The 24,755-nt window shown below is 39.5% G+C and overlaps 1 protein-coding gene across 1 annotated transcript; it reads left to right on the top strand.

Annotated features, from left to right (window-relative positions):
* Window positions 1-441: 441 nt before the first annotated feature.
* LOC138909552 (uncharacterized) lies at window positions 442-10,491 on the top strand. Its single transcript, XM_070200758.1, has 6 exons — window positions 442-688; window positions 1,058-1,605; window positions 1,916-2,125; window positions 5,495-5,579; window positions 10,133-10,250; window positions 10,359-10,491. Exons 1-6 carry the CDS (start codon window positions 442-444, stop codon window positions 10,489-10,491), a joined length of 1,341 nt encoding a protein of 446 aa, XP_070056859.1.
* Window positions 10,492-24,755: the final 14,264 nt, after the last annotated feature.

The raw sequence follows: 24,755 nt of genomic DNA, 5'->3' as shown, positions 1-24,755 counted from the left end.
CTCCAAAGAATCAGAAGGACGTGATGAGCTTCCTTGGTCACCTCAACTACATCTGTCGTTTCATATCCCAATTAACAGTGATTTATGAGCCGATATTTAAGATGCTGAGAAAAGATGCCACTACTAAATGGACAGAGGAATGTCAGCGAGCTTTTGATAGGATCAAGGAATATTTATCTAATCCACCGATTTTGGTACCTCCGGAACCTAGAAGGCCACTTCTGTTATACATGTTCGTATCACGTAATGTATTTGGATGTATTTTGGGTCAACATCCTGAAATCGGGAGGAAGGAGCAAGACATTTACTACTTGAGCAAATAAGTTCACACTGTATGAAGCATGATATACTTTGTTGGAACACACATGTTGCACCTTAACTTGGGTAGCACAAAAGTTGAGGCATTACTTGTCAGCATACACCACGTATCTCATTTCAAGGATGGATCCACTCAAGTATATATTTCAGAAACCTATGCCTACAGGGAAGCTGGCGAAGTGGCAGATTTTGCTAAGTGAGTTTGAAATTGTATGTGTTACCCAGAGGGCCATCAAAGGACAAGCTTTAGCTGACACCTTGCAGAAAATCCTATGGATGAAGAATACAAGCCACTTAGGATGTACTTCCCAAATGAAGAAGTATTGTTCGTGGGAGAAGATATTTCAGAAGCATATTCTGATTGGAGAATGTTCTTTGACGGACCGCAAACTTTAAAGAAGTCGAAGTTGGAGCAGTACTAGTTTCAGAATCTGGACAACATTATTCAATCTCAGCGAAACTTTGATTTCCATGCACTAACAACATGATAGAATATGAGGCTTGTATAATTGGTCTTAGAATGACCGTTGACATGAACATCCAAGAGTTATTGATTATAGGTCATTCAAACTTCTTAATTCATCAAGTACAAGGCGAATGGAATACAAAGAACACAAAAATCCTACCGTACTTACATTGTGTGAAGAAGTTGTGTAAGAAGTTTATCAAGGTGGGCTTCAAGCATGTTCCAAGTTCGCAGATGCTTTGGCAAATTTGTCTTCCATGATTCAACATTTAGATAAGAACTACATAGACCCCATCAAGGTGAATGTGCATAATGAGCCTGCTTATTGTTTCCATGTGGATGAAGAGCCAGATGGAGAACAATGGTATTGTGACATTAAGAGGTATCTCAAGACAAGAGACTACCCTGAAGGAGCAACCAACACCGAGAAGCGAAAGCTTAGAAGATTGGCGAATCACTTTTTCCTAAATGGTGAAATCCTATATAGGAGGACCCCTGATTTAGGACTGTTGAGGTACGTAGATGCCAAAAGAGCAACCAAGCTAATTGAAGAGATACACACAAGAACATGTGGGCCTCACATGAATAGTTTTACTTTGGCAAAGAAAATTCTGCGAGCATGTTACTTTTGGATGACGATGGAAGCAGATAGAATTCGTTTTGTACAGAAATGTCATAAGTATCAGATTCACGGTGATTTGATTCGAGTCCCGCCGAATGAACTCAATGTGACGAGTTCTCCTTGGCCATTTGCAGCTTGGGGCATGGATGTCATTGGCCCTATTGAGCCTGCCACATCGAATGGGAATAGATTTATCTTGGTAGCTATTGATTAGTTTACAAAGTGGATAGAAGCCTCTTCTTACAAGTCAGTTACAAAGAAGGTGGTAGCAGATTTTGTCCGCAATAATATCGTTTGCCGATTTGGAATTCCTGAGTCAATCATCATAGATAATGGAGCCAATCTCAATAGTGACTTGATGCATAAAATATGTGATAAGTTCAAGATTACTCACCAAAATTCCACTCCCTACTGACCTCAAATGAATGGAGCCGTTGAAGCAGCCAACAAGAATATCAAGAAGATATTATGAAAGATAATTGATACCTACAGGCATTTGGCATGAGAAGCTACCATTTGCTCTCCTTGGATATCGCGCTACAGTCAGAACATCAATTGGGTCAACGCCTTATCTTCTGGTCTACGGAACTGAAGTTGTGTTACCCGCGGAAGTTGAAATACCATCTTTGAGGGTCATCCAGGAAGTCGAGCTGAGCAATGCAGAATGGGTGAAGAATAGGTATGAACAACTAATGCTTATTAACGAGAAGAGAATGAATGTAGTTTGCCATGGTCAACTCTATCAAAATAGGATGGCCAGATCCTTCAACAAGAAAGTGAAACCAAGGCAGTTCAAATCGGGGTAATTGGTTTTAAAGCGCATATTCACGCACCGAAATGAAGCTAAAGGAAAGTTTGCACCAAATTGACAAGGTCCGTACATTGTGCAACGAGTATTGATCGGAGGAGCACTGATTCTAGCAGAAATGGATGGTGAAGTATGGCCCAAGCCCATCAACACAGACACAATCAAGAGATACTACATCTAGAAGCAGATCTAGCAACCTCTTTCTTTTCTATGTAATGCTTCTTAATGTAAATGAACTACGTTTGATCTGATTCCCATTTAAGAGGGTATAAGTTGGCAGCACGGTGGGTTCGGTCCCATTATAATAAAAAATTAATATTTCCTCCATGTTGGAAACTAGGGCAGTTTTTAAAGGTGTCATCATGAGACGGCATCAGTCATCGACAATAGATGGTCAAGCAAGACGAATGACAGGATTTCAGATGAGGACGTTCACTTTGTTTCACAAGCATGTCACAGTGCAGAGTTCGGCAACAACTTTATTTTTATAAAATAATATATTTTTACATATTTTATTTATTAAAAAATCAGTTTTTCATCAAAAGTTTCTTAACTATTCGTTCGCCAAGATTCAGTATTAGACGGAGGTTGCAAGTCCAAACAGAGTTGGAAGCTTATCAGAAGCCAGAGCATCAAAGTCAACACGAATCAACCTCCCCTCCCCCTCTCCCCCCAAAAAAAAACTCACAATATTTCTTTGAGTGTAGATTTTAAAGATAGCGGAAGCAGAAAAATCATTAACGAGTATAATTACCAAGACCATTCGTCGAGCGGTTTGAATTTTTTATAGTATTTTATAGAAAACTACACCTCTTAAATGATGATGATCTTTAAAATCTAATTTTGCTATTTTACTAATGATAATTTTAGCCTTACAAGATTTTTTTTAATACACTGATAGTTATTACTTTTCAGCCACTAATTTTTTAAATGCAAATTGCATCGCACATGGCTTCAAATACACCGCACATTGGCTTTCAAATACACCGCACAAATACTTTCAAATGCACCGCACAAATACTTTCAAATGCACTACACCATTTTTTTCAACGGCACCGCAAATACACCACACAGATGCTTTCAAAAGCGCTATATCATTGCTTGCAAATGCACAATACAAATGCTTTCAAATACACTGCACTATTACTTTTAAATGCACCACATAACTATTTTTGCAAATGCACCGCAAATATTTTCATTACCTTAAATCATTTGGCATGAAAGGCCTCACCAGGCATTTGGCTTAAACGCCTTATTTTCATTAATCATTGGCTTAGATGCCTCATTTTTATCAATCATGCGGTTGAATGCTTCATTTTCATAATTCATCGTTGAAAGGCACCATTTACATGAATCATTGTCTCAAAGCCTCATTTCATAAGTTATGATCAAAGTATTATTTTTAAAATACCTGACTTATTTTATGATAAATTAATGGCTTAGAGGTGTCATTTTAATGGAATTATTTTTATGACTTATGGCATTTTTATATCTCATTTACTAATAATTTTACCTAGTCTGTTGAGCTTAGCAAAAATATAGCGCAACGTGGAACTCTATCTAAGCAGCGAACTGGGACAGTTTGCTGGAAAGGAAACCAGACTCGCCAGCAAAAGTCAAAGGTCTACTTTAGAATTCCGTTCGACTTGACTACCAAAATCTTAATCAAAATCCTTATTTCGAAACATTTTCTTTCAATCATGACTCCCAGTGTCAAACACCCTCTGTCTCCATAATTCTCGACACTGGGACAACATTTTAGGATCCACATCAATCATTAGGTCCTACTCCATAGCACCATCAGTCTAGAACTACATACAACCTAATCCTCGTGAAACCCGAGGTATGTAGATCACAAACCAGAGTTCGGCCATAACTTTTCAAAATTTCCTTTCTCTCCATAATCCTACCAAACTTTCTTTCATAGTCCTTCCAACACCCTAATCCGCATTTACAAGTCGAGACAAAATTGGCCACTAAGTCATTTTCTTTACCCAAGGACTCTTTCATCTTCCACGATCAAAGAGGGGGCAGCTGTTGACGATCAATTTTGGACCTCCTTTTTCCCAATCAATTTCTCTATGCTTCCTAATTCTTAATATTTTACTAAATATATTTGACATATTTTATCCAAAATATTTGTTATATTTTTCTAGCCTCATGATTTTAAAATGAAAATATAATTATTAGTCTTAATAAAATTTAGCATATTAATTTATTGTTATTATATCGTAATTATTTTAGTCAATTAATCACCACTATTTATCATTTAATTCTAATGGATCTTAAATATTAATACAATAGTCATTTGCTAATTATATTTTATTTCTCTATTTTCTATCTATATAAATGCATGCATATACACTAATTATCAATTTCTATAACTATATAATATAATACATTTTATTATAAATTATTATAATTATGGAAACATAATGAAATTAATCTAAGAGAAAAGGGACTTTTAAATGCAAACTGGGTCATCTTAGAAAAGTCCAATTGTTATTCAAAGAGACCATTTTTTAAAGGGAACTTTAAATAACTGTCACAATTTAAAAGAAATATAACAAATTCTTAACATGAAATCCAATATTACAGTTGTGGCAGAAAAATATTTATATTTGTAGCACATCGTTCCATTAAAATAGGAATATTAATTATTAATCCCTAAACATAAGCAATTTGAATGGAAAGTCAATAATTCTTTGTAGAAAAATCATGCCTTTTTTTTTTTTCTCTTTATCTATTAGCTTTCCTTCTTTTTCTTCATCTTCTTAATTTTATTTTCTGCCGAAACCAATATATTTTCTAAATTTGTTCCATTCATTTTCTTTTTAATTATCTTTTTTTAACTTTTCTATTCCTTCTTTCTTCCTTTCTTAATATAAAGATCCTTCTTCGATAATAATATATGTTAATATTTACAAAATGTATATATAAAAAATATACATTGAATTAACATATATAAAATATATATAAAATATATATAAAAAATACATCTTCAATTAAGATGACACTTAGACATGTGAAATATACATAAAATAATATATCTTAAATTTAATTAAGATGGAATATAAATATACATAAAAAATATATCCTGAATTTAAATGGCATTTGATATATAAAATATATTTGAAATATACATTAAAAATACATCTTAAAAGAAGATAGCACTTCACAAATAAATATATAACAATTATATACATAAAATACATTTTGAATTAAAGTGATACTTGATATACAAAGTATAAAAGACGTATAAATCAATACTTGAATTTAGGTGGCATTCACATATGCATCAGATTTTCAAAAATGGAGTGAAGAAGATGAATGTTGGAAAGGGAGAATGGAGATGGACAAAAAAGGTACTTCCTGCGATTAGTGAGTCAGTTAACTTATTAAATATTGAGTTTAATTTTTTATAATTTGCTAATAATAAAATAAAATACTCTTTATGGAATAAACAATAAATGATGCTATTTTTTAAAATAATAGTTAAAAAAGGATCAAACGTGTAAAAAAGCTTTTTAAAAAAAAAATACATATTCTAGATTTCTTGACCCAAAAGAAGAAAATCAGACCAAACAAGCCCATAAATAGCACATACCCGCCAACCCATATGTCTAACTCTTTCATCAACATAAGCTCCATGTCAGCGACACCTAGGCTTCCAACAGCCCAAAACACACGCCTAACACAGGCCCTCCTCATTCCTTCACACTGTGACCCCACATCATGCCACATGGATTCATCAGAGCCAGTCCATTTTAAATTAATGTTCAAGATCATTTTTCCTATCTTCTACAGAATTCCAAAATAAATGTTAGCACTTATTTATTTTATTATATGTTATTTACTTATATCAGAATTAATCTCAGCCATTAGATGCATCTAATCCAACAGTTGGATTTCTTTCTAGAATTAAAATCAAAGTTTAACTAGGTTCCATCTCTTTCCCTCTCTCAAAAAAAATAGTCGTCTCTTTTCTCTCTGCTATGACAGGGTTTTGGCTTCTTCTCTTTTCTTAGCAAAATTTGACTCCCATATCTTATAATCAGAAATTTGTGTGGCCATTCTAAGGAAATTCTCTGCAAACTCAAAGCAATTTGACGGAAGAATTCAATAGCAATAAGCACTTAAATAATACAATTTAGGAACTACCCGGGGAGGAGTTAGGAACAGGAACAAAGAGCTTCCCTTCATTCATTACTAAGCAAAGGTCCCAGGTCTCCGAGTCAGCCCGCGCTTTTTCGAAGAATCCTGCACCCATGGGCATACGGCCTGGTAGGCCTTCCCTTTCAGCCGGAGCTTCATGGGCGTTGCCCCGTTCCCTAAATCAGATGTTTGGAAGACCAATAGGTGAAAAATGGGTTTGTGCCGCAGGTGTTGAACGATCTACTCTACACAGGTGTGGGCTTACAGGGCTAGGGCTCATAAACCCTTTCTTTCATTTATCAATAGGGCCCTGCCCTGATCGGTCACTTTTCTGGGCTGGAATCGATAAGTGAAAGTCATAAAAAAGAAATCTTTCTCTTCGCACCTCAGATCAATTCCCGCGCCTTCCTGCACAAGCATCTGTTCTCCTGAGATCCAGGTTTCTACACGATGATTCGGCATCTGGTTAGGACACAAAGCTTATTCTATTCCTAAAATAGCGGATTTTATAACAGCATTCTGCCTTTTCGAAGACAGAGCACTCGTGGCACACACTTGGCCTTCCTCTTGATCTGAGGTGCGAAGAGAAAGATTTCTTTTTTATGACTTCCACTTATCGATCCCGGCCCAGAAAAGTGACCGATCAGGGCAGGGCCCTATTGATAAATGAAAGAAAGGGTTTAAGGAATTCACCGCCCTATGGCTGACCGGCGATTACTAGCGATTCAGGCTTCATGCAGGCGAGTTGCAGCCTGAAATCTGAACTGTGGACGGGTTTCTCTAATCAGGGGCTCCATCATGTTAGCCAATACGAAGAGTGGCTGTTCTGTTAATAGAGTATATCACAGCTAATGCACTCCATGATTCCGAATACACCTATAAGTTCCTACAAGGAAAGAAAGAACCCGCGGCTCCCCTTTTTGAATACCCCCCTCACTCCCTCCGGAGTGAGTTCTTTTCTGCGAGATTTAGGGATTCCTGTCTTTTGCTCATATTGTCTCCTATGGAGATGGATTGATATGGGGCTTTCTACTTCTTACCTATTCACTTACGTGCGGCCCGTGATGTTTTGATCCTTTCTTTCTTTCTTGCTCTATCGCTTTTTTTGAGGGCCTCCCGGACCCCATTGTCAATGAGCCCGATACTCCTTCTTCAAGCTATCACGCCCATCCAAGCCTGTTGCTTCTGTAACAGTAAAAAGAAAAGACTGACCGCTACTACTACTTTCACTACTACAGCTAGGGGCTCTTTTACTTGTTGCAGAAAGAAAAGTAACATTCTCTGTCCCAAGCCGGTCTGTTCACAAATCTCGGATGTTATTTTTTTGCACGAATCCGACCTTTTCGGGGTTGAAGGCGTAAGCGCAGCTATTAAATAAAATCCGCATCTGCTATTGACTCGTCCCGCTTGAGGTTTGTCGAAGATAAGTATCAAGTCCTCTATGGAGGCTCAATAGCTAAATACATGGCAATTGAATCATAAGCCGAGATCATAAAGAGCATACCGCGAGTAGGAAGATTTGCCATTTACAATGAAGTTGACAAAGGTAAAAAGAGTTCTCTTTTTCATCTCTTCACAATTTCGGTAACCGCCCTGCTCCCTCTGCCCATATCGTCCTTTGATTCCTGCTACACGCCATTTGTGCTGCACGTCGTATCCTAGGCTAAAGGACAAGAAGAAAAAAAAGCAAATCTTGCTTGGGGTGGCATATGGCTGCTTTCATTAATCTTTACTCATTTTATCTGAATTTCATTAGTTCTTGTGATTTGGTTCTATTTGAGTTTTTTTTTTTATGATTGATGATTAATTTTATCATGTAGACTTACAACTTTAAATTTGGTGGAATACCTCATTAATTAAGAACTTCTAAGAACGTAATCACATAGCATAATAACTTGATAGACCTCGTCTTAAAATAAAGAGTTTTCAAGGACCTTTTACCTTAATCTTTTTCTTATACAAGCAATGGAAAAGCTTATGTAATACTATATTTTTTTTCAAAATGCAAGCTAGTTAAGTATATTTTCTCAAAGAAGTTGCATCTTTCATAGTGCAGCTTTCATTTTTCATTTAAACTTGGCTCCAGTTTTTATTTTGACACCGAAACTAATCAAATAACACATAAAACAATCAATATATGTACAAAAGTTCATAATTTAACTATTATAGTAATTCTCCAACCCAACTCAAAAAGTCCATAAAAGTCAGCCCTGGGCCCACGTGCCCATATTTCAGAATTTTTTGAAGATAAATGTTACCCATGACCTTACGAATTCAAATATCTAACCAGCACCCAATTCCATAATCAATTTCGTGGTCAAATCCCATTTTTACTAAACCCTAGGATTTTTAACAAAATTCCATAATTTAACTAATGTTTATGTTAAAATCTAATCATAATCTATGTGTTTAACTCAAATTAAGTAGAAATCACTCACCTTATAATGCTTGATGAAAATTCCCCTCCAAAGATCTCCAAAATTGCCCAAGCCAAAAGAGAAATAAGGAAAAGAAGCCTAAGTCCCGTAGTAAAAATGTATTCTCCCCAGACATTCTTTTTTCATGATCGAGGAAGCTTCCTCGCAATTGCGAAGGCAAAATTGCCATCGGCCCAAAATACTTCTTCGCTAACGCAGCCCAATCTACGCGAATGCAATGCTATCCTGGCCTACCCTACGTGAACGCGGACGGCCCTTCGCGAATGCAAAGGCCAAAGACTTGCCATCCCCTAGTCGGCCTTCCTCTACACAAATGTGACTTTAGGATCGCGAACGTGTAGGCCACTGACCCCAATGCTCCGTGAGCACGACTCCTAAAATGAGAACGCAAAACACAAAATGGCCCAGCCCAAAATCCTTCATCGCGAACGATTGACTCCCACTATGTTCGCGAAGAATAAAACCAGAACCAGAAAATTTGCCAACTTCAAACTTGCTCTAGGTAGTCCAAAACTCACCCGAGCCACCCGAGACCCCATCCAATTGTACCAAAAAGTTCATAAATATACTATGGACCCACTTGTGGTCTGCGAACACATAAAATAATATCGAAACCAATAATCGCACCTCAAAATCAAATTAATCAACTTTTGAACTTCAATCTTCTTCCAACTAACTCCGTACTTGACGAAATATACTTAGACAACTCGAAATGATTCCAAATGTCATGCACAAGTCACAAATCACTATATAACCTATTCCAAGGCTCGGAATCCCAAACGGACATCGACAATACCAAAGTCCACTTCAAATATCACTTAGAAAACTTTAAAACCTTCGAGTTGCCAACTTTCAATAATAAGCGTTGAAATACTTTCGATCTACCTGAAACTCGATCCGAACATATGTCCAAGTTCAAAATCATTATACAAACCTATTTGAACCTTCAAATCCCGATTCTGAGGTCATTTACTCAAAGTGTTGACTCAAGTCAAACTTGTCCACCTTAGGCAATGTTATGAAACTAAGTATTCCGAAACCAACCCGAATCATTCCAAAACCAAACCAACCACCCCCGAAAGTCAGAAAAAATAAAAAGCACATATGGGTAGTCTTAAATAGGGGAACGAATATCTAGAAATTAAAATGATCGGTCGAGTCATTATAGTCAACACATCACTTGTGAAGTTCACGACGAAGGTAAGCAAGAAGTAGAGTATGAAATCAATTTTTTTTCAAGATAAGCCAAGTGGAAAGTTGACTCTAAAAGAAACAAGAAAAGGAGTTTCCATTTATAGATTCTGATGTGCCTGTAATTATTGAAGAACTTCTCGAGTTAAAGCTCATTGAGCTTCCGGAGATGAATCGGCCAAATGAAGCTGGGAAGACTAATGACCCAAATTACTGCAAACATTATCGACTTATGAGCTACCCTTTTGAGAAGTGAGTTGTCTTCAAGGACAAAGTTATGGACTTAGCTCGTGAAAACATTGTTCTTGAAGATGAGAAAGCAAGTGCGAACCAAGTATCTATCATCTTTGGCTCCTTCAGTCTAGACTTATGCAGTTTCAAAGAAAGTAAAGATGATGAATTACTTGAGAACAATAAAGCCGAAGCTGATCAACCTTATGACGAAGGTTGGACCCTGGTGACATGTCGTAGATGCCATAAAAGAGGTCTATAAAAAGAAACAATTAAACAACCAACAAGAAGAATGATGGTGAAAAAGCCAAGGAAACAGAACCCAATTAAGCATCTGAAGAAAGCAAAAGTCGAGATGCAACACCCCCAAAAGCCACGATATCAAGTGACCTTGGAGGAGTTCTTACCAAGTTGGTTCCGCACGAAGACTTTTCATGATGGTATTGAGGCCTCATGTTGCAACGCTGATAAAGGAGAAGAAAAAAGTGATGACCTACCGTTTGAACCATCTTTGAAAAGTCCCATCGATTCCGTTCTTCTAGAGGTTAATACTTGCGAGGAAAAAGTCACATTCACGCATGATGACTTTCTATTAGGTGACGCACCTCATAATCTCCCATTATACATGGTTGTCTATATGCGCGATGAAAGGTTAAATCGAATGTTGATTGATGGAGGATCCTTGATGAACATCTTACCAATTCATACCGTGAAAGAACTTGGCATCCCCGTAGACAAACTCTTGAAAAGCCACTTGGTGATTCAAGGATTCAATCAAGGGGGGAAAAGAGTGATTGGTGCAATCAAATTGGAGATCGCCATCAGAGATATGGATTCAAGTGCATGGCTACATGTGATCGACTCAAAGACTTCATACAATGTCTTGATTGGAAGGCCTTGGATTCTTGATAATAGGGTGGTTCTGTCTACCTACCATCAATGTTTGAAGTACCACGAGGGCAGAGTCGAGAAGAAGATAGTTGCTGATGATAAGCGCTTTACCGAGGCTGAGTCACACTTCACTAATGCAAAGTTCTACTTGAAGAACCACGTTGTGAAGGAGCCAAAATATGATAATGTCATGAAGATCAAGAATGACGAGTTCACAACTAAAAGAGCAGAGGTGGCCGTTGGAAAAGTCATAGTCGCTGCTAAGGAGGCACACCCTAATTCGAATAAATATCATAGAGGGAGCATTATTTCTTCTGGCAAGAAGGTAGCTCATGTACTTCATTGCGCCCCAAAGATAGAGAAAGAAGAAAGCGAATCATCCAATCTCTAAACTAACATGCTAAATGGGTTAAATCTTCCGATCAAACGGATTAAGGCGAAAACGTTGTCCTCAAAGCTACTTAGAAAGTATGTGTCTCAGAATCCTCCACAAAATATAGCACTTCCTAGTAAGCGTACGGATGAAGGATTTGATCCTAATGCTTATAAGTTATTTTCAAAGACTGGATACAACCTTAATGAGCAGTCAAAGTTAGGGAAGCTTCCATCAGAAGCTGCTACGAGGAAACCACGTGAAGGTTTGGGATATAACAACCGTCACCGGTGTGCATCTTTATAAGAAGGGCAAGCAAAAATTATATCACTACAGAAGATGAGCATACCACTTCCAATAGGCCTTTTGTCTTTGATCGACTTGGATAATCAATTGCGAGGACTTCCATATTTGAGATATTAGGTCCATTAAAGAAGAATAAGAACAAATTCCAAAGAGATTATCAAAGCATAAGAATACTCTCTTCGCCCAGAATCCGAAAGATCTCTAAGGATTTCCAAAGTTTGGTACCTTCTAGAATAAGGCAACAAACAAAACTTGTCTTTTCATGTAAATATGTACTAAAGTTAAAGCCATATATTGTGGTCTACACTAAGGAACGTGATGACGACGAAAAAAGTATGGGTTCTTCATATCATGTTACTGCACAAGACGAGCATGATATTTCATCTCTAATGAAGGATTACGAGAAATTGGAGGATGTTTCATCGTGTTATCACATATCCTTCAATGATGGGTACCCTTAAGAATATGAATATGCGAAGGATGCTCCGACTGAACTTGAAGAATGGGTAAAGGCGGTAGTTGATGCTATGAAAGAAGTAAATTTTAGCATTGATGAAGAACTGAGGCACACTTATCTAAGTGCTTTACTAGCAGTCGATGAAGAAAGCACTTATATTGAGTTACTAAAGGATTATATGGATGTTTTTGCTTGGATTTATAAAGAGATGCCTAGCTTGGATCCCAAAGTAGAAGTCCATCACCTCGTATTCAAGAATGGTGCTTGTCCTATTAAGCAAGCAAATGCGCCTTAGGCCGGACTTGGTTCCCTTGATTGAAACTGAAGTTAACAACTCATCGAAGCTTGATTTATTCGTGAAGTTAAATACTCAACATGGGTTCAAGTATTATCCCTATAAGGAAGAAGAATGGTCAGATTTGAGTATGCATTGACTTCAGGGATCTCAACAATGCGTGTCCCAAATATGAATTCTCGCTTCCTATTTCAGAGCTGATGATCGATGCTACTACTGTTTATGAGGCAGTGTCTTTCATGGATGGTTCATCTTGCTATACCCAAATTCACATGTATCCAAAATATGAAGAGCTTACTGCATTCCGCACCTCAAAGGGCATTTATTGCTATAAGGTAATGCCTTTTGGCTTGAAGAACGCTGGCGCCACATATCAAAGGGCAATGCAAAATATCTTTGATGAAATCCTTCATAAGAATGTTGAGTGCTATGTGGATGACTTGGTGGCGAAGTCAAGAAAGAGGAATGACCATTTGCAAGACTTGAAGATGGTGTTTGAGTTACTCCGGAGATATCAACTTAGAATGAATCCATTGAAATCTGCCTTTGGAGTTACTTCTGGCAAGTTCCTTGGCTTTATTATTTGAAATCAAGGCATCAAAATTAATCAAGACAAGGTTGAGGCAGTCTTAAAAATGCGTGAGCCTCGAGATATTCATGAATTGAAAGGTTTACAAGGAAAGCTAGTTTATCTTAGGAGATTCATCTCAAACCTAGTTGGGAGATGCCAACCATTCAGTCGCCTTATGAAGATGGGTGTCCCTTTCAAGTGGGACCAATCATGTAGCAATGCCTTTGAAAGCATTTACTCTTGCTTCATGAAGCCTCCAGTTTTAGCAACTCTTATACCTGGAAAGTAATTGATATTGTATATTACGGCACAAGAATGATCTATTGGAGCGCTATTGGCCCAAGAGAATAGTGAAGGGAAAGAAAGATCCCTTTACTACTTGAGTAGGATAATGACACCAAATGAGTTGAATTATTTGCCAATTAAAAAGTTATGCTTGGCGCTAGTCTTCTCAATCCAAAAGTTAAAGCACTACTTTCAAGATCATGTTATTCATCTTATTTCTAAAGCAAATCCCATCAAGTTTGTGATGTCAAAACCAGTCCTTAGCAATCGATTAGCATGATGGTACCTCAAGTTTTAATAATTTGAAATTGTGTACATCCCTCAGAAGGCTATAAAATGACAAGTGTTAGCAGACTTCTTGGAAGATCACCCTATATCTGATGATTGGGAACTAACTGATGAACTACCCGATGAGGACGCAATGGTCATTGAAGTTCAACCTCCATGGAAGATGTACTTTGATGTTGCTGCATATCGCAGATCGAAGGAGGTGGTGCTGGCGTAGTATTTGTTACTTCTCAAGGTGAGGTTATGCCCTACTCCTTTACGTTGACACAACTTTGCTCCAACAATGTTGATGAGTATCAAGCATTGATACTTAGGCTTAAAATGGTTGTCCATATAAAGCAGGTGCAACTGCAAGTCTTTGGTGACTCCTAGTTAGTGATCAATCAACTTTTAGTTAGTTATGAGGTCAAGAAACCTGAACTATTCCCATATCATAATTTTGCTAAAATTTAATGGGATGGTTTGGTGACGTGACTATTCGACACGTGCCTAGGAAAGAAAACAAGAAGGCTGATGCTTTAGATGCTCTAGCTTCATCGTAAACTCTGTCTGATCAAGCGCAAGTTACTATCTTCCAAAAATGGGTAGTACTACCACCAAATAAGGGTGAAAGTGAAGAAAATGAACTTGACCATCCTGTCGTAGTTTCTGAAGCTGTGAAGGAAGAATGGCGATAACCCATTATCGACTACTTGAGCTATGTGATACTTCCAGAAAATCCAAGAAGAAGGACTGAAATCCCTATCGCGCACCACATTTCCCTTACTACAAGGATACTCTATACATTAGATCATTTGAGGGAGTACTCTTGCAATGCTTAAGGGAAGATGAAGCACTCCAAGCTTTGCAAGAAGCACATTCTGGGGTATGTAGATCACATCAGTATGGACCAAAGTTTTAGTTTCATATAAAAAGGATGGGATATTATTAGCCAACTATGGTAAAATATTGCTTGGACTATGCTCAAAGATTCAAGGCTTGCCAGTTCCTCGCAAATTTAATACATTAGCCACCTGAAGTGTTGCACCCGACTATTGCATCCTCGCCGTTTGACGCTTGGGGATTAGATGTTGTTGGACCACTGCCAAAATCCTCTGGTGGGAACTTATAAATCTTGGATGCAACTGGCTACTTCTCAAAATAGGCTAAAGTTGTTGCTCTTAAGGAAGTAAAGAAGGAAAATGTTGCAAGCTTCATCCGAGTAAACATAATGGATAATGGTAAACCATTTGATAACAAGTTGATGAACAAGATTTGTGATTTCTTTGGATTCAAGCAACATAACTCTTCTATGTACTATGCTGCCGCAAATGGTCTAGTTGAGGCATTCAATAAAACTCTATGCAACTTATTGAATAAAGTCATTTCCAAGTCCAAACGAGATTGGCATAATCGTATGGAAAAACTTTATGGGCATATAGAACGACTCATTGTACACCAATGTGAGCAACCCCTTATTCACTTGTCTATAGAGTTGAAGTTGTGTTGCCACTTCAGTGTCAAATACCTTCCTTGCGACTTTCTATTCAAGAAGGTATCATCGATGAAGAAAATGCTCGACTTCGACTAGCAGAGTTGGAGGCTCTTGATGAGAAGAGGTTGGAAGCTCAATAGTCTTAAATACTGCCAAGCTCGATTGACTCATGCCTTTAATAAAAGAATTCACCCGGGATCCTTCAAGTGGGAGATCAAGTGCTCGCGGTAAGAAGGCTTATCATCATGTCCCATCAAACTGGAACCAAATTTATTTCAAAATGGGATGGACCATACGTTATGCAAGAAGTTTATTAGAGTGGTTCTTACACGCTTATTGATGTAGAAGGCCTGATAATCGGTCTTATCAACGGAAGATTCTTAGAGAAGTATTATCCTTGAAAGAAGATACACTCCTTTGCAAAGTCAGCAGGATTATGGCTAGGTTCGCATTTGCGAACATTTGTTTGCTTTTGCGAGGTTCCCAGCTTCGCAATTGCGATGATGCTTGAGGATGTCAAGGTTCGCAAATGCGATCCTTGGTCTGCAATTGTGAGGGTTCGCAAATGCGTCCGTGTGTCGCAAATGCGACAACTGCAACTGGTACAAAGGGCTGGGAGATGGGAGTTTTAACCATATTTTCTCATTTTAGAACCCCAGACTCGGTAGGATGCGATTTGGAGAGGGGATTTTCATCTACAAATTTTTGGTAAGTGATTCTAATCTATTTCTAATCATATTCCATCAATATATCTTAGATTTTAACATCAAAATCATGTGAATCAAAGTGAAAATTTGTGAAACTTTGTCAAGTTTTTAAAAAATAAGAATTTGAGTTTTGAGAGTCGATTTGGACTCGAATTTTGAAACTAATCACATATATGAACTCATGGGGTCATGAGTAATCAGAATCTACCATTAGACCCGAGTTTTGACCGGGCGGACCTCAGATTGACTTTTGTTGACGTTTTGGAAAAAGTGTAAAGATCATAGCTTTATCATTGTAATTGATTTTTCTTACATTGTGTGATGATATTAAGTTGATTTTGGTTAGATTTGAGCTGTGTAGAGGCGAATTTTAGGGGAAAAGCTATTTTCAAGGGTTAAATTGGCCTAGTTGAGGTAAGTATATTACTTAACTTTGTGTGGGAGAACTACCCCTTAGGATTTGAGATTGATTGTGTCATTTGTGTTATGTGAAAGCGGTGTATGCAAGGTGACGAGTGGGTACACAGCTTGTACGTGATATTTGACTGGTTTAGGTTACTTAGATTCTTTTCATGCCTTAATTGAATTGTCATATCATGTTCTAAATTCTCATAGTCATTCTATTCTTACTTGTGTTAGTCTATCCTTACATGCCTTAAATGACTCGTCAACACTTGTTGCCTCTCTTATTGTAACATGTTATCTCTTTCATTGTCGATTATCATTATTTGAAGTCATTGTACATGTTATCTCTTCATTGTTAATTATCATTATTTGAAGTTATTATTACACTTTATCTCTTCCATTGTGAGTTATTCTTTTTTAATATCGTGGTCATACATTATCTCTCTCGTTGTTGATTTATTGGTGTTCAAGTTATGAAAGTCATTATCACGTTTAGGCGGAATTGTTTATTGTTGAGACATCTTTCTTGTTGGGAATATTTACATTCATTGTTATTGTTGATGTTCTTGTACACATTGTGGTGGAGCCATGGGCTATTATTGTGTAAACATTGATATTGTTGATTATTGGCAAGTTGTGATATATGGGCACTTGTGGTGCGGATTGTTATTGTGATGTGATGTTGACGCGCATGCAAGGGCATAAAAATAGGGGTTAATGTGCATGCGACAACATAAGGTGGGACTTATGTGCGTGTTGCTTGTAAGGGAATAATGTGAAGCCACGCGGCGTCATAAGGTAGGCTAAAGTGCGTGTAGATATTTCGGGAATGTGGTTTTTAAAACTATTTAAATGTAAGACTCATGCGACGGTATAAGGAAAGATTGTGATTGAGATTATAAATTGTGAATACGAGGTGGTACCTCGGTTGTGATTCTTGATATATACACGAGGCGGTACCTCGGTTGTGATTCTTATTGTACACGAGGTGGTACCTCATTGTGATTCGTGTTTTTTATCTCATGTTACAAAGAGTTATGGTGGGAACACTTCTTATTGTTTTGTTCTTGTTCTATCAGTCATTGTTCGTATATGATCATTGTGGTTCTCTTTAATTAATTTCTTTATGTTATTTCCATGATTACAATTCTGGTATTAGTTCATGCTATTAACTTGTTTCGTATCAGTTATTTCTCCGCCTTTCATTATTTATCCTTATTATGTTTTCATACTGTTTATTTATATCCTAGTAGGTGTCTTGACATGGACTCATCCTTACTCTATTAAGGTTAGGCTTGATACTTATTGGGTAGCACTGTCGTGTACTCATACTATGTTTCTGCACATCATATTATGCAGATCTAGGTACGTTTGCTCGTGCCGGACGTTAGTGATCGACTGTTAGCTGCTTACGGAGGCTTCAAGGTATGCTTGCTCGGCGCTCGCAGGCCTCGGAGTCACCTTCATTTACCTTCACTCATATTATATTTTTTTATTCAGACAGTGATATAGTAGACGTTTTAGCTTACTCTGTAGAGATTATGACTCAGTTCCACCGGTTTGTGAAAACTATTTGTTGAATTCTATTTCGGGAGATTTTATGAGTTTATTAGACTTGTTTTATTATTTCTGTTAGATTTTTCTGTGAACCTATTATTGAATGTTAGGCTTACCTAGTCGTAGAGATCATGTGCCATCACGATGACCTGAGGGAAAGTGGGGTCGTGACAAGTTTGTATCAGAGCTCTAGGTTCATAGGTGTTAAGAGTCATAAGTAGGTTTAGTAGAGTCTTGCGGATCGGTACGGAGCCGTATGTACTTATCTTCTAGAAGCTACGGAACCGTTAGGAAAACTTTGCTTCTTTGATTCCTTATCGTGCGAATTGGTCGACTTCGAAAACTGAATCTTTGACTTTTTATTCTCTCACAGATGGTGAGGACACACACTACTGGATCCGACGATCAAACACCCGCGCCCCCTGCTAGAGTCGCGAGAGGTCGGGGTCGGGGCAGAGGTCGAGGAAGGGCACATGGTACAGCCAGAGCACCTTCCTGAGCTGCGACAGAAGAGCCACCAGTAGATCCAGTTGGGGGGCAGGAACTCGAGGTGCCTGTTGCCACCCCTACACTTTAGTAGAACCTCGCTCAGTTCTTGAGCATATTTGTTACTATAGCTCGAAGGGGGTTGATTCCACTTGCACTAGCCACATCTTATGCTGGGGGAGGAGCTTAGACTCATGTAACCCGTACTCCATAGCAGCGGGTCCATGTTGATCAGGTCCCAAAAGTTATTCCAGTATAGCTTTCTATTCCGGTTCAGCCCCCGATTAGGGCAGCAACATCTAAGGATAAGCAGCTTAGACTTTAGAGATTTAAGAAGTATCTCCCTCCTACTTTCAGTGGTTTGGCTTCAGAGGATGCACATGGTTTTCTAGAGGAGTGCCACCGTATTCTCTGCACCATGGGTGTGGTGAAAACGAGAAGGGTTGCTTTTACTTCTTTCTAGCTGTCAGGAGCAGCATATCAGTGGTGGAGGGCATACGAGGAGGTTGGCCCAACCGATGCAGCTTCACTTACATGGACTCGATTTTTAGAGTTATTCTTGAGGGATTTTGTTCCCCAGGCCCTTAAGGATGCATGGCACGCGGAGTTCAAGTAACTGCGCCAGGGTACTATGACAGTGTTAGAGTATGTTATCTGATTTAGTGATTTGTCCAGACATGAACCTGCCTTGGTTTTCACAGTTAGAGAGCGAGTCTGTCGATTTATCGAGGGGCTCAACTATGGTTTTAGATTCAGCATGGCTCGAGAGTTGGAGACAGATACCCCATATCAGCTGGTGGTGGAGATCGCACGGAGATCGGAGGTATGTGAGGTTGTGAGAGAGAGGACAGGGAGGCCAAGAGGCCTCGACTGGAGGATTTAGTGGTGGCCACACTGTAGCTACAACCTGTCATGGTAGAGGCTATGTGAGTCGTCCAGTTCATATTGTACTTCCAACTTCTAGTGCTGCTGCAGTTGTTTCGAGGTCTTAGGTTGCACACTTTGCTCAGCTACTTTCTAGTGCACCTCCTGCACGGGGTGCCTTCAGCGGTCAGACCAGCCGACCAGGCGCGATCCAATCCCAGCAGCCACACCCACCGAGAGCTTACTTTGAGTATGGTGACACCCGTCATATTGTTAGAGACTGCCCCAGACTTAGGAGAGGTGCACCTCCACAGACTACTCAGGATCCACGGATTCAGTCAAGTCCACAGACTTCTCAATCCATGGTTGCTGCCCTAGTTGTTGCTCCACCCGCACAACTAGCTATGGGTGGGGGACGGGCAGGTAGAGATAGCCCTAGAAGGGGAAGCCATGCCATATTCTATGCTTTTCCGGGTAGGACGAAGGCAGTTTCTTCAGACACAGTCATTACAGGTATGGTTTCAGTTTGCCATAGAGATGCATCAGTCTTATTTGATTTAGGATCCACTTATACATATGTGTCATCTTACTTTTCTCTGTATTTGGATATATCTCGTAATTCTTTGAGTTCTCTTATTTATGTGTCGACGTATGTGTGAGATTTTATTATTATGGACCATGTGTATCGGTTGTGTTTAGTTGTTATTGGTAGTTTTGAGACCAGAGTTGATCTATTATTACTAAGTATGCTACACTTTGATGTTATCTTAGGCATGAACTGGTTTTCGCCCTATCATGCTATTCTGGATTGTCACACCAAGACTGTGATATTGGCTATACTAGGTTTGCCACGGTTAGATTGGAGGGGTACTTTGGATTATGTTTCTAGCTGGGTTGTGTCTTTCCTTAAGGCACAACGGATGGTTGAGAAGGGTTGTGATGCATACCTAGCCCTTGTGAGAGATGTCAGTGTTGATACTCCTACCGTTGCTTCAGTTCCGGTAGTGAGAGATTTCCCAAATGTATTTCTAGCAGATCTTTCGGCCATGCCGCCCGATAGGGATATCGATTTTGGTATTGACTTGTTGTTGGGAACTCAGCCCATTTCTATTCCACCACATCGTATGGCCCCAGCAAAGTTGAAGGAGTTAAAGGAGCAGTTGCAAGAGTTTCTTGATAAGGGTTTCATTCGGTCTAGTGTGTCGCTATGGGGTGCTCCAGTCTTGTTTGTGAAGAAGAAGGATGGTTCTATGCGCATTTATATTCATTATCGACAGTTGAACAAGGTTACAGTGAAGAACATGTATCTGTTGCCGCGCATTGATGACTTATTTGATAAGCTACAGCGCGCCAGAGTGTTCTCAAAGATTGATTTGCGGTCAGATTACCATCAGCTAAAGATTCGAGATCCGGATATTTCGAAGACTGCCTTAAGGATTCGGTATAGTCACTACGAGTTTCTTGTGATGTCATTTGGGCTGACCAACGCCCCAACAACATTTATGCACCTGATGAACATTGTATTCCAACATTATCTTGATTCATTTGTCATTGTGTTTATTGATGATATCTTGGTGTACTCTCACAGTCGGAAAGATAATGAGCAGTGTTTGAGGATCATGCTCCAGACTTTGAGAGAGAAGAAGTTGTATGAAAAATTTGTAAAGTGTGAATTCTGGTTTGCTTCAGTGGCAATTTTGGGTCATGTGGTGTCGATGAGGGGATCAAGGTAGATCAGAAGAAGATTGAAGCAGTTCAGAGTTGGCCCAGACCATCTCCTGCTACTGAGATTCGTAGTTTCTTTGGTTTGACCGGGTATTGTCGCCATTTCATAGAGGGTTTCTCATCTATTGTTGCACCTATGACCATATTGACCTAGAAGGGTGCTCCTTTCATATGGTCCGAGGAGTGTGATGTGAGCTTTCAAAAGCTCAAGACTACTTTGACTACAGCCTTAGTGTTAGTGTTTCCTACGGGCTCGGGGTCTTATACTATGTACTTTAATACGTTACGTATTGGTCTTAGCGCGATGTTGATGCAAGATGGTAGGGTGATTGCCTACGCATCTCGGCAGTTGGAGACCCATGAGAAGAATTATCCGGTCCACAACTTGGAGTTGATAGCCATTGTCCATGCATTGAAGATTTAGCGGCAATATTTGTACGATGTCCCTTATGAGGTCTTTACCGACAACCGGAGTCTACAACATTTGTTCAAACATAAAGATCTTAACTTGCGGAAGCAGAGATGGTTAGAGTTGCTTAAGGAATATGATATCACAATTCTATATCATCCTGGGAACGTCAATGTGGTGGCCGATGCCTTGAGTCGAAAGGCAGAGAGTTTGGGTAGTTTAGCATATCTACCGGCAACAAAGAGGCCACTAGCCATGGATGTTCAGGCCTTGGCCAACCAGTTTGTTAGATTGGATGTTTCGTAGCCTAGTCGAGTTCTTGCTTGCGTGGTTTCAAGATCGTCTTTATATGATCACATTAGAGAGCGTTAGTATGACTATCCCTATTTGCTTATCCTTAAAGACACAGTTCAGCACGACGATGCCAAGGAGGTTTCTATCGAAGATGATGGTGTGTTGCAGATGCAGGGTCGATTATGTGTGCACAATGTGGATGGGCTGCGTGAGATGATCCTTCAGGAGTCCCACAGTTCACGATACTCCATTCATCCGGGTGCCGCTAAGATGTATCAAGATTTGAGACATCACTATTGGTGGAGGAGAATGAAGAAAGACATAGTGGAGTATATAGCTCAGTGCCTAAATTGTTAGCAGGTGCAGTACGAGCATCGGAGGCTAGGAGATTTACTTTAGAGGCTAGTAGGTGCAGGTAGCCAACATGATCACGCTAGATGAAGAATATGACATATAGAGATCAATTGTCACTAACGAAAATGCAGAAGCCGCAAGGATCCCTCCTCAAAAGAATCCTATCATTACAGTACAACAAAAGCCTACCGTGACAGTTCAAACTTATCCCCAGCAACCCATCGATGCTACTCAGGGTGAAGAAGATCGGGAATAAAAAACCGTCCCATGGACCTATCAGCAAAAGTGAAAAGCCAAAATGACAGACTCTGTCGCAGCTTATGGTATGACTAGGTCCGGGAGATGCTACGCCCCTAAAGAGGTCAATCGAGGAAATCCAGGGAGAGAACAAATTCCAAGGAGAAACATAACAGACCTAGAAGCCGCAGAGTTTTGGAAAAGGATGTCAAGCAAAGAGTATTTTATGGAAGAACAATTGAAGAAAACTCCAGCGCAGATATCCATCATGGATCTACTGATGAGCTCTGACAGCCATAAGGACGCTTTGTTGAAAGTACTAAGCATTGTAAGTGTACCAAGTAACACTACCAGCGAGGCATTGGCCGCGAAAATTGGGAAAATGGTAGAGGAAAATATGATCACTTTCAGAAGAGATGAACTTCCTCTCGAGGGCGCAAGTCACAACAAGGCTCTTCACATCACTGTCAAATATGGGGACAAAGTGGTATCTCGAGTGCTGGTTGACGGGGGATCAGGAGTCAACATTTGCCCGCTCTCCACCTTGCGGGAGTTGGGAATTCATTTGAGGGAAGTAAGGAAAGCCACGTAAGGGTAAGGGCCTTCGATGGTTCATAAAAGGATATTATTGGGGAAATTTATCTAGCCTTGCAAATCGGGTCGGTCGAATTTCCAGTATTATTTCAAGTGATGGACATTTCCTCTTATTACAATTTGTTGTTGGGCAGGCCCTGGATACATATGGCAGGGGCCGTGTCGTCTGCCTTGCACCAATGCATAAAATTCGAGTGGGGATGCTAAGAGATCGTGGTCCACGGCGAGTGGGGTCACTCCGCCAATTTGGAGTATGCTGTCCCATTTATTGAGAGACTAGACAGAGTTGCCTTCCACATTGTAGAAATTATGCAGACTACTGAAGAGGAGAAGACTGAATAGAATTTGGGAATACAATCGCCATACAGGCCCAAGATGGCCATGAGAGAGATGATGGAATATGGATATAGGCCCGGAACAGGGTTGGGAGACAAGTCAGATGGGATCATAGAACCAATTGAGCACAATGGGCAGAAAAGAAGGGCTGGCATAGGATATCAGCCCCCAAAAGGGAAACTCGCACCGTTAGCTCCAGGAAAAAGGTTTTTGTGCTAGAGCATGTTTCAAGTCCGGGACAGAGTTCAACGCCCGAAGATGATATCATCGACGGGATGGGAAAGCTGTTCGTGAATATGATTGAAGAATTCTATGAAGGAACTGACATCATGACACCGACTATTAGGGATGCCGAACCATGGGAAGAGCTGCAAAATTGGATAGCAAATCCATCTTTGGTTTGCCGGGACTCTTGATAGTATGGAACTGTAAAGGTTTTCTTTCAAAAGAACACGGTTAATTGAGGCATGTATTGTGTTTGTACCTTTTTGTCATTGCCTCTTGTGAACGCTTGAGACGTTCCCCTTTTGATGAAATAAAAAGAATATTTTTATAAAAATTACAATTTATTTTACTACTTTATTTATACCTAACTTTTCTTTTCAGTAATCAAACCGATAAAAACCGCGTTCTGCGATTATGGCATGTAACGAAACCACTGAGCGCAACGACCCGGATTACCAGGAATATGACGAGAGTATGATGCTGGATAATCTCCCACAAGAGATCGAATGGCTGGAGAGTCAGAAGAAGCCCAACCTCGAAGAAACATAAGTAGTCAATCTTGGAAGTGAAGAAGACGTGAAAGAAACCAGAATCAACATTCACCTAGAAGCCGAACAGTAGGAAATAATGATTGAGATCCTCCGACAGTACGTCGACGTGTTCACGTGGTCCTATGATGACATGCCAGTATTAAGCACCGACATTGTCTCACATCGACTACCCACTGACCCTACCAGACCACCGGTCAAGCAGAAGCCCGGGAAATTCAAACCTGATTTAAGTATGAGGATAAAAAAAAAGAGGTGACCAAACAGATAGAGGCAAATGTAGTGAGGTTCACTAACTATCCAAGCTGGTTGGAAAACATCGTCCCAATGCCCAAAAAGGATGAAAAGATCAAAATATGTGTGGATTACAGGGATCTCAACAAAGCTAACCCAAAGGACGATTTTCCCTTGCCAAATATCCACATCCTTATCGACAACTGTGCGAAGTATGAACTGCAGTCATTTGTGGATTGTTTCACTAGATACCACTAAATCCTAATGCATGCAGAAGACGTGGAGAAGACAACTTTCACCACTCCTTGGGGAGTCTACTATTATAGGGTTATGCCATTCGGTCTCAAGAATGCCGGCGTCACCTACATGAGAGCCATGACAACCCTCTTTCACGACATGATTCATAAGAAGATCGAAGTGTATGTCGATGATGTCATCAGTAAATCTCGAAGGAGTTCGGAGCACTTGGATGACTTGAGGAAATTTTTTGAACGCCTGTGAAGGTATGATTTGAAGATGAATCCAGCAAAGTGCGCGTTCAGAGTTTCAGCTGGAAAACTATTGGGTTTTATTGTAAGCAGGAAAGGGATAGAACTGGACCCATCAAAAAT

The sequence above is a fragment of the Nicotiana tomentosiformis genome, chromosome 4, assembly GCF_000390325.3.
Source record: "Nicotiana tomentosiformis chromosome 4, ASM39032v3, whole genome shotgun sequence".
Taxonomy (NCBI): Eukaryota; Viridiplantae; Streptophyta; class Magnoliopsida; order Solanales; family Solanaceae; genus Nicotiana; species Nicotiana tomentosiformis.
Note: the sequence above shows the minus strand (reverse complement) of the source record. Positions and strands in the feature narration are given on the sequence as shown.

Coding starts and splice junctions, on each gene's coding strand:
- LOC138909552 (XM_070200758.1), top strand. CDS start 442: ATGGATCCACTCAAGTATATATTTCAGAAACCTATGCCTACAGGGAAG. Junction 1,606..1,915: donor ATGGGAATAGATTTATCTTG/GTAGCTATTGAT, acceptor TGGCATGAGAAG/CTACCATTTGCTCTCCTTGG. Junction 10,251..10,358: donor ATGAGCTACCCTTTTGAGAA/GTGAGTTGTCTT, acceptor TGGCTCCTTCAG/TCTAGACTTATGCAGTTTCA.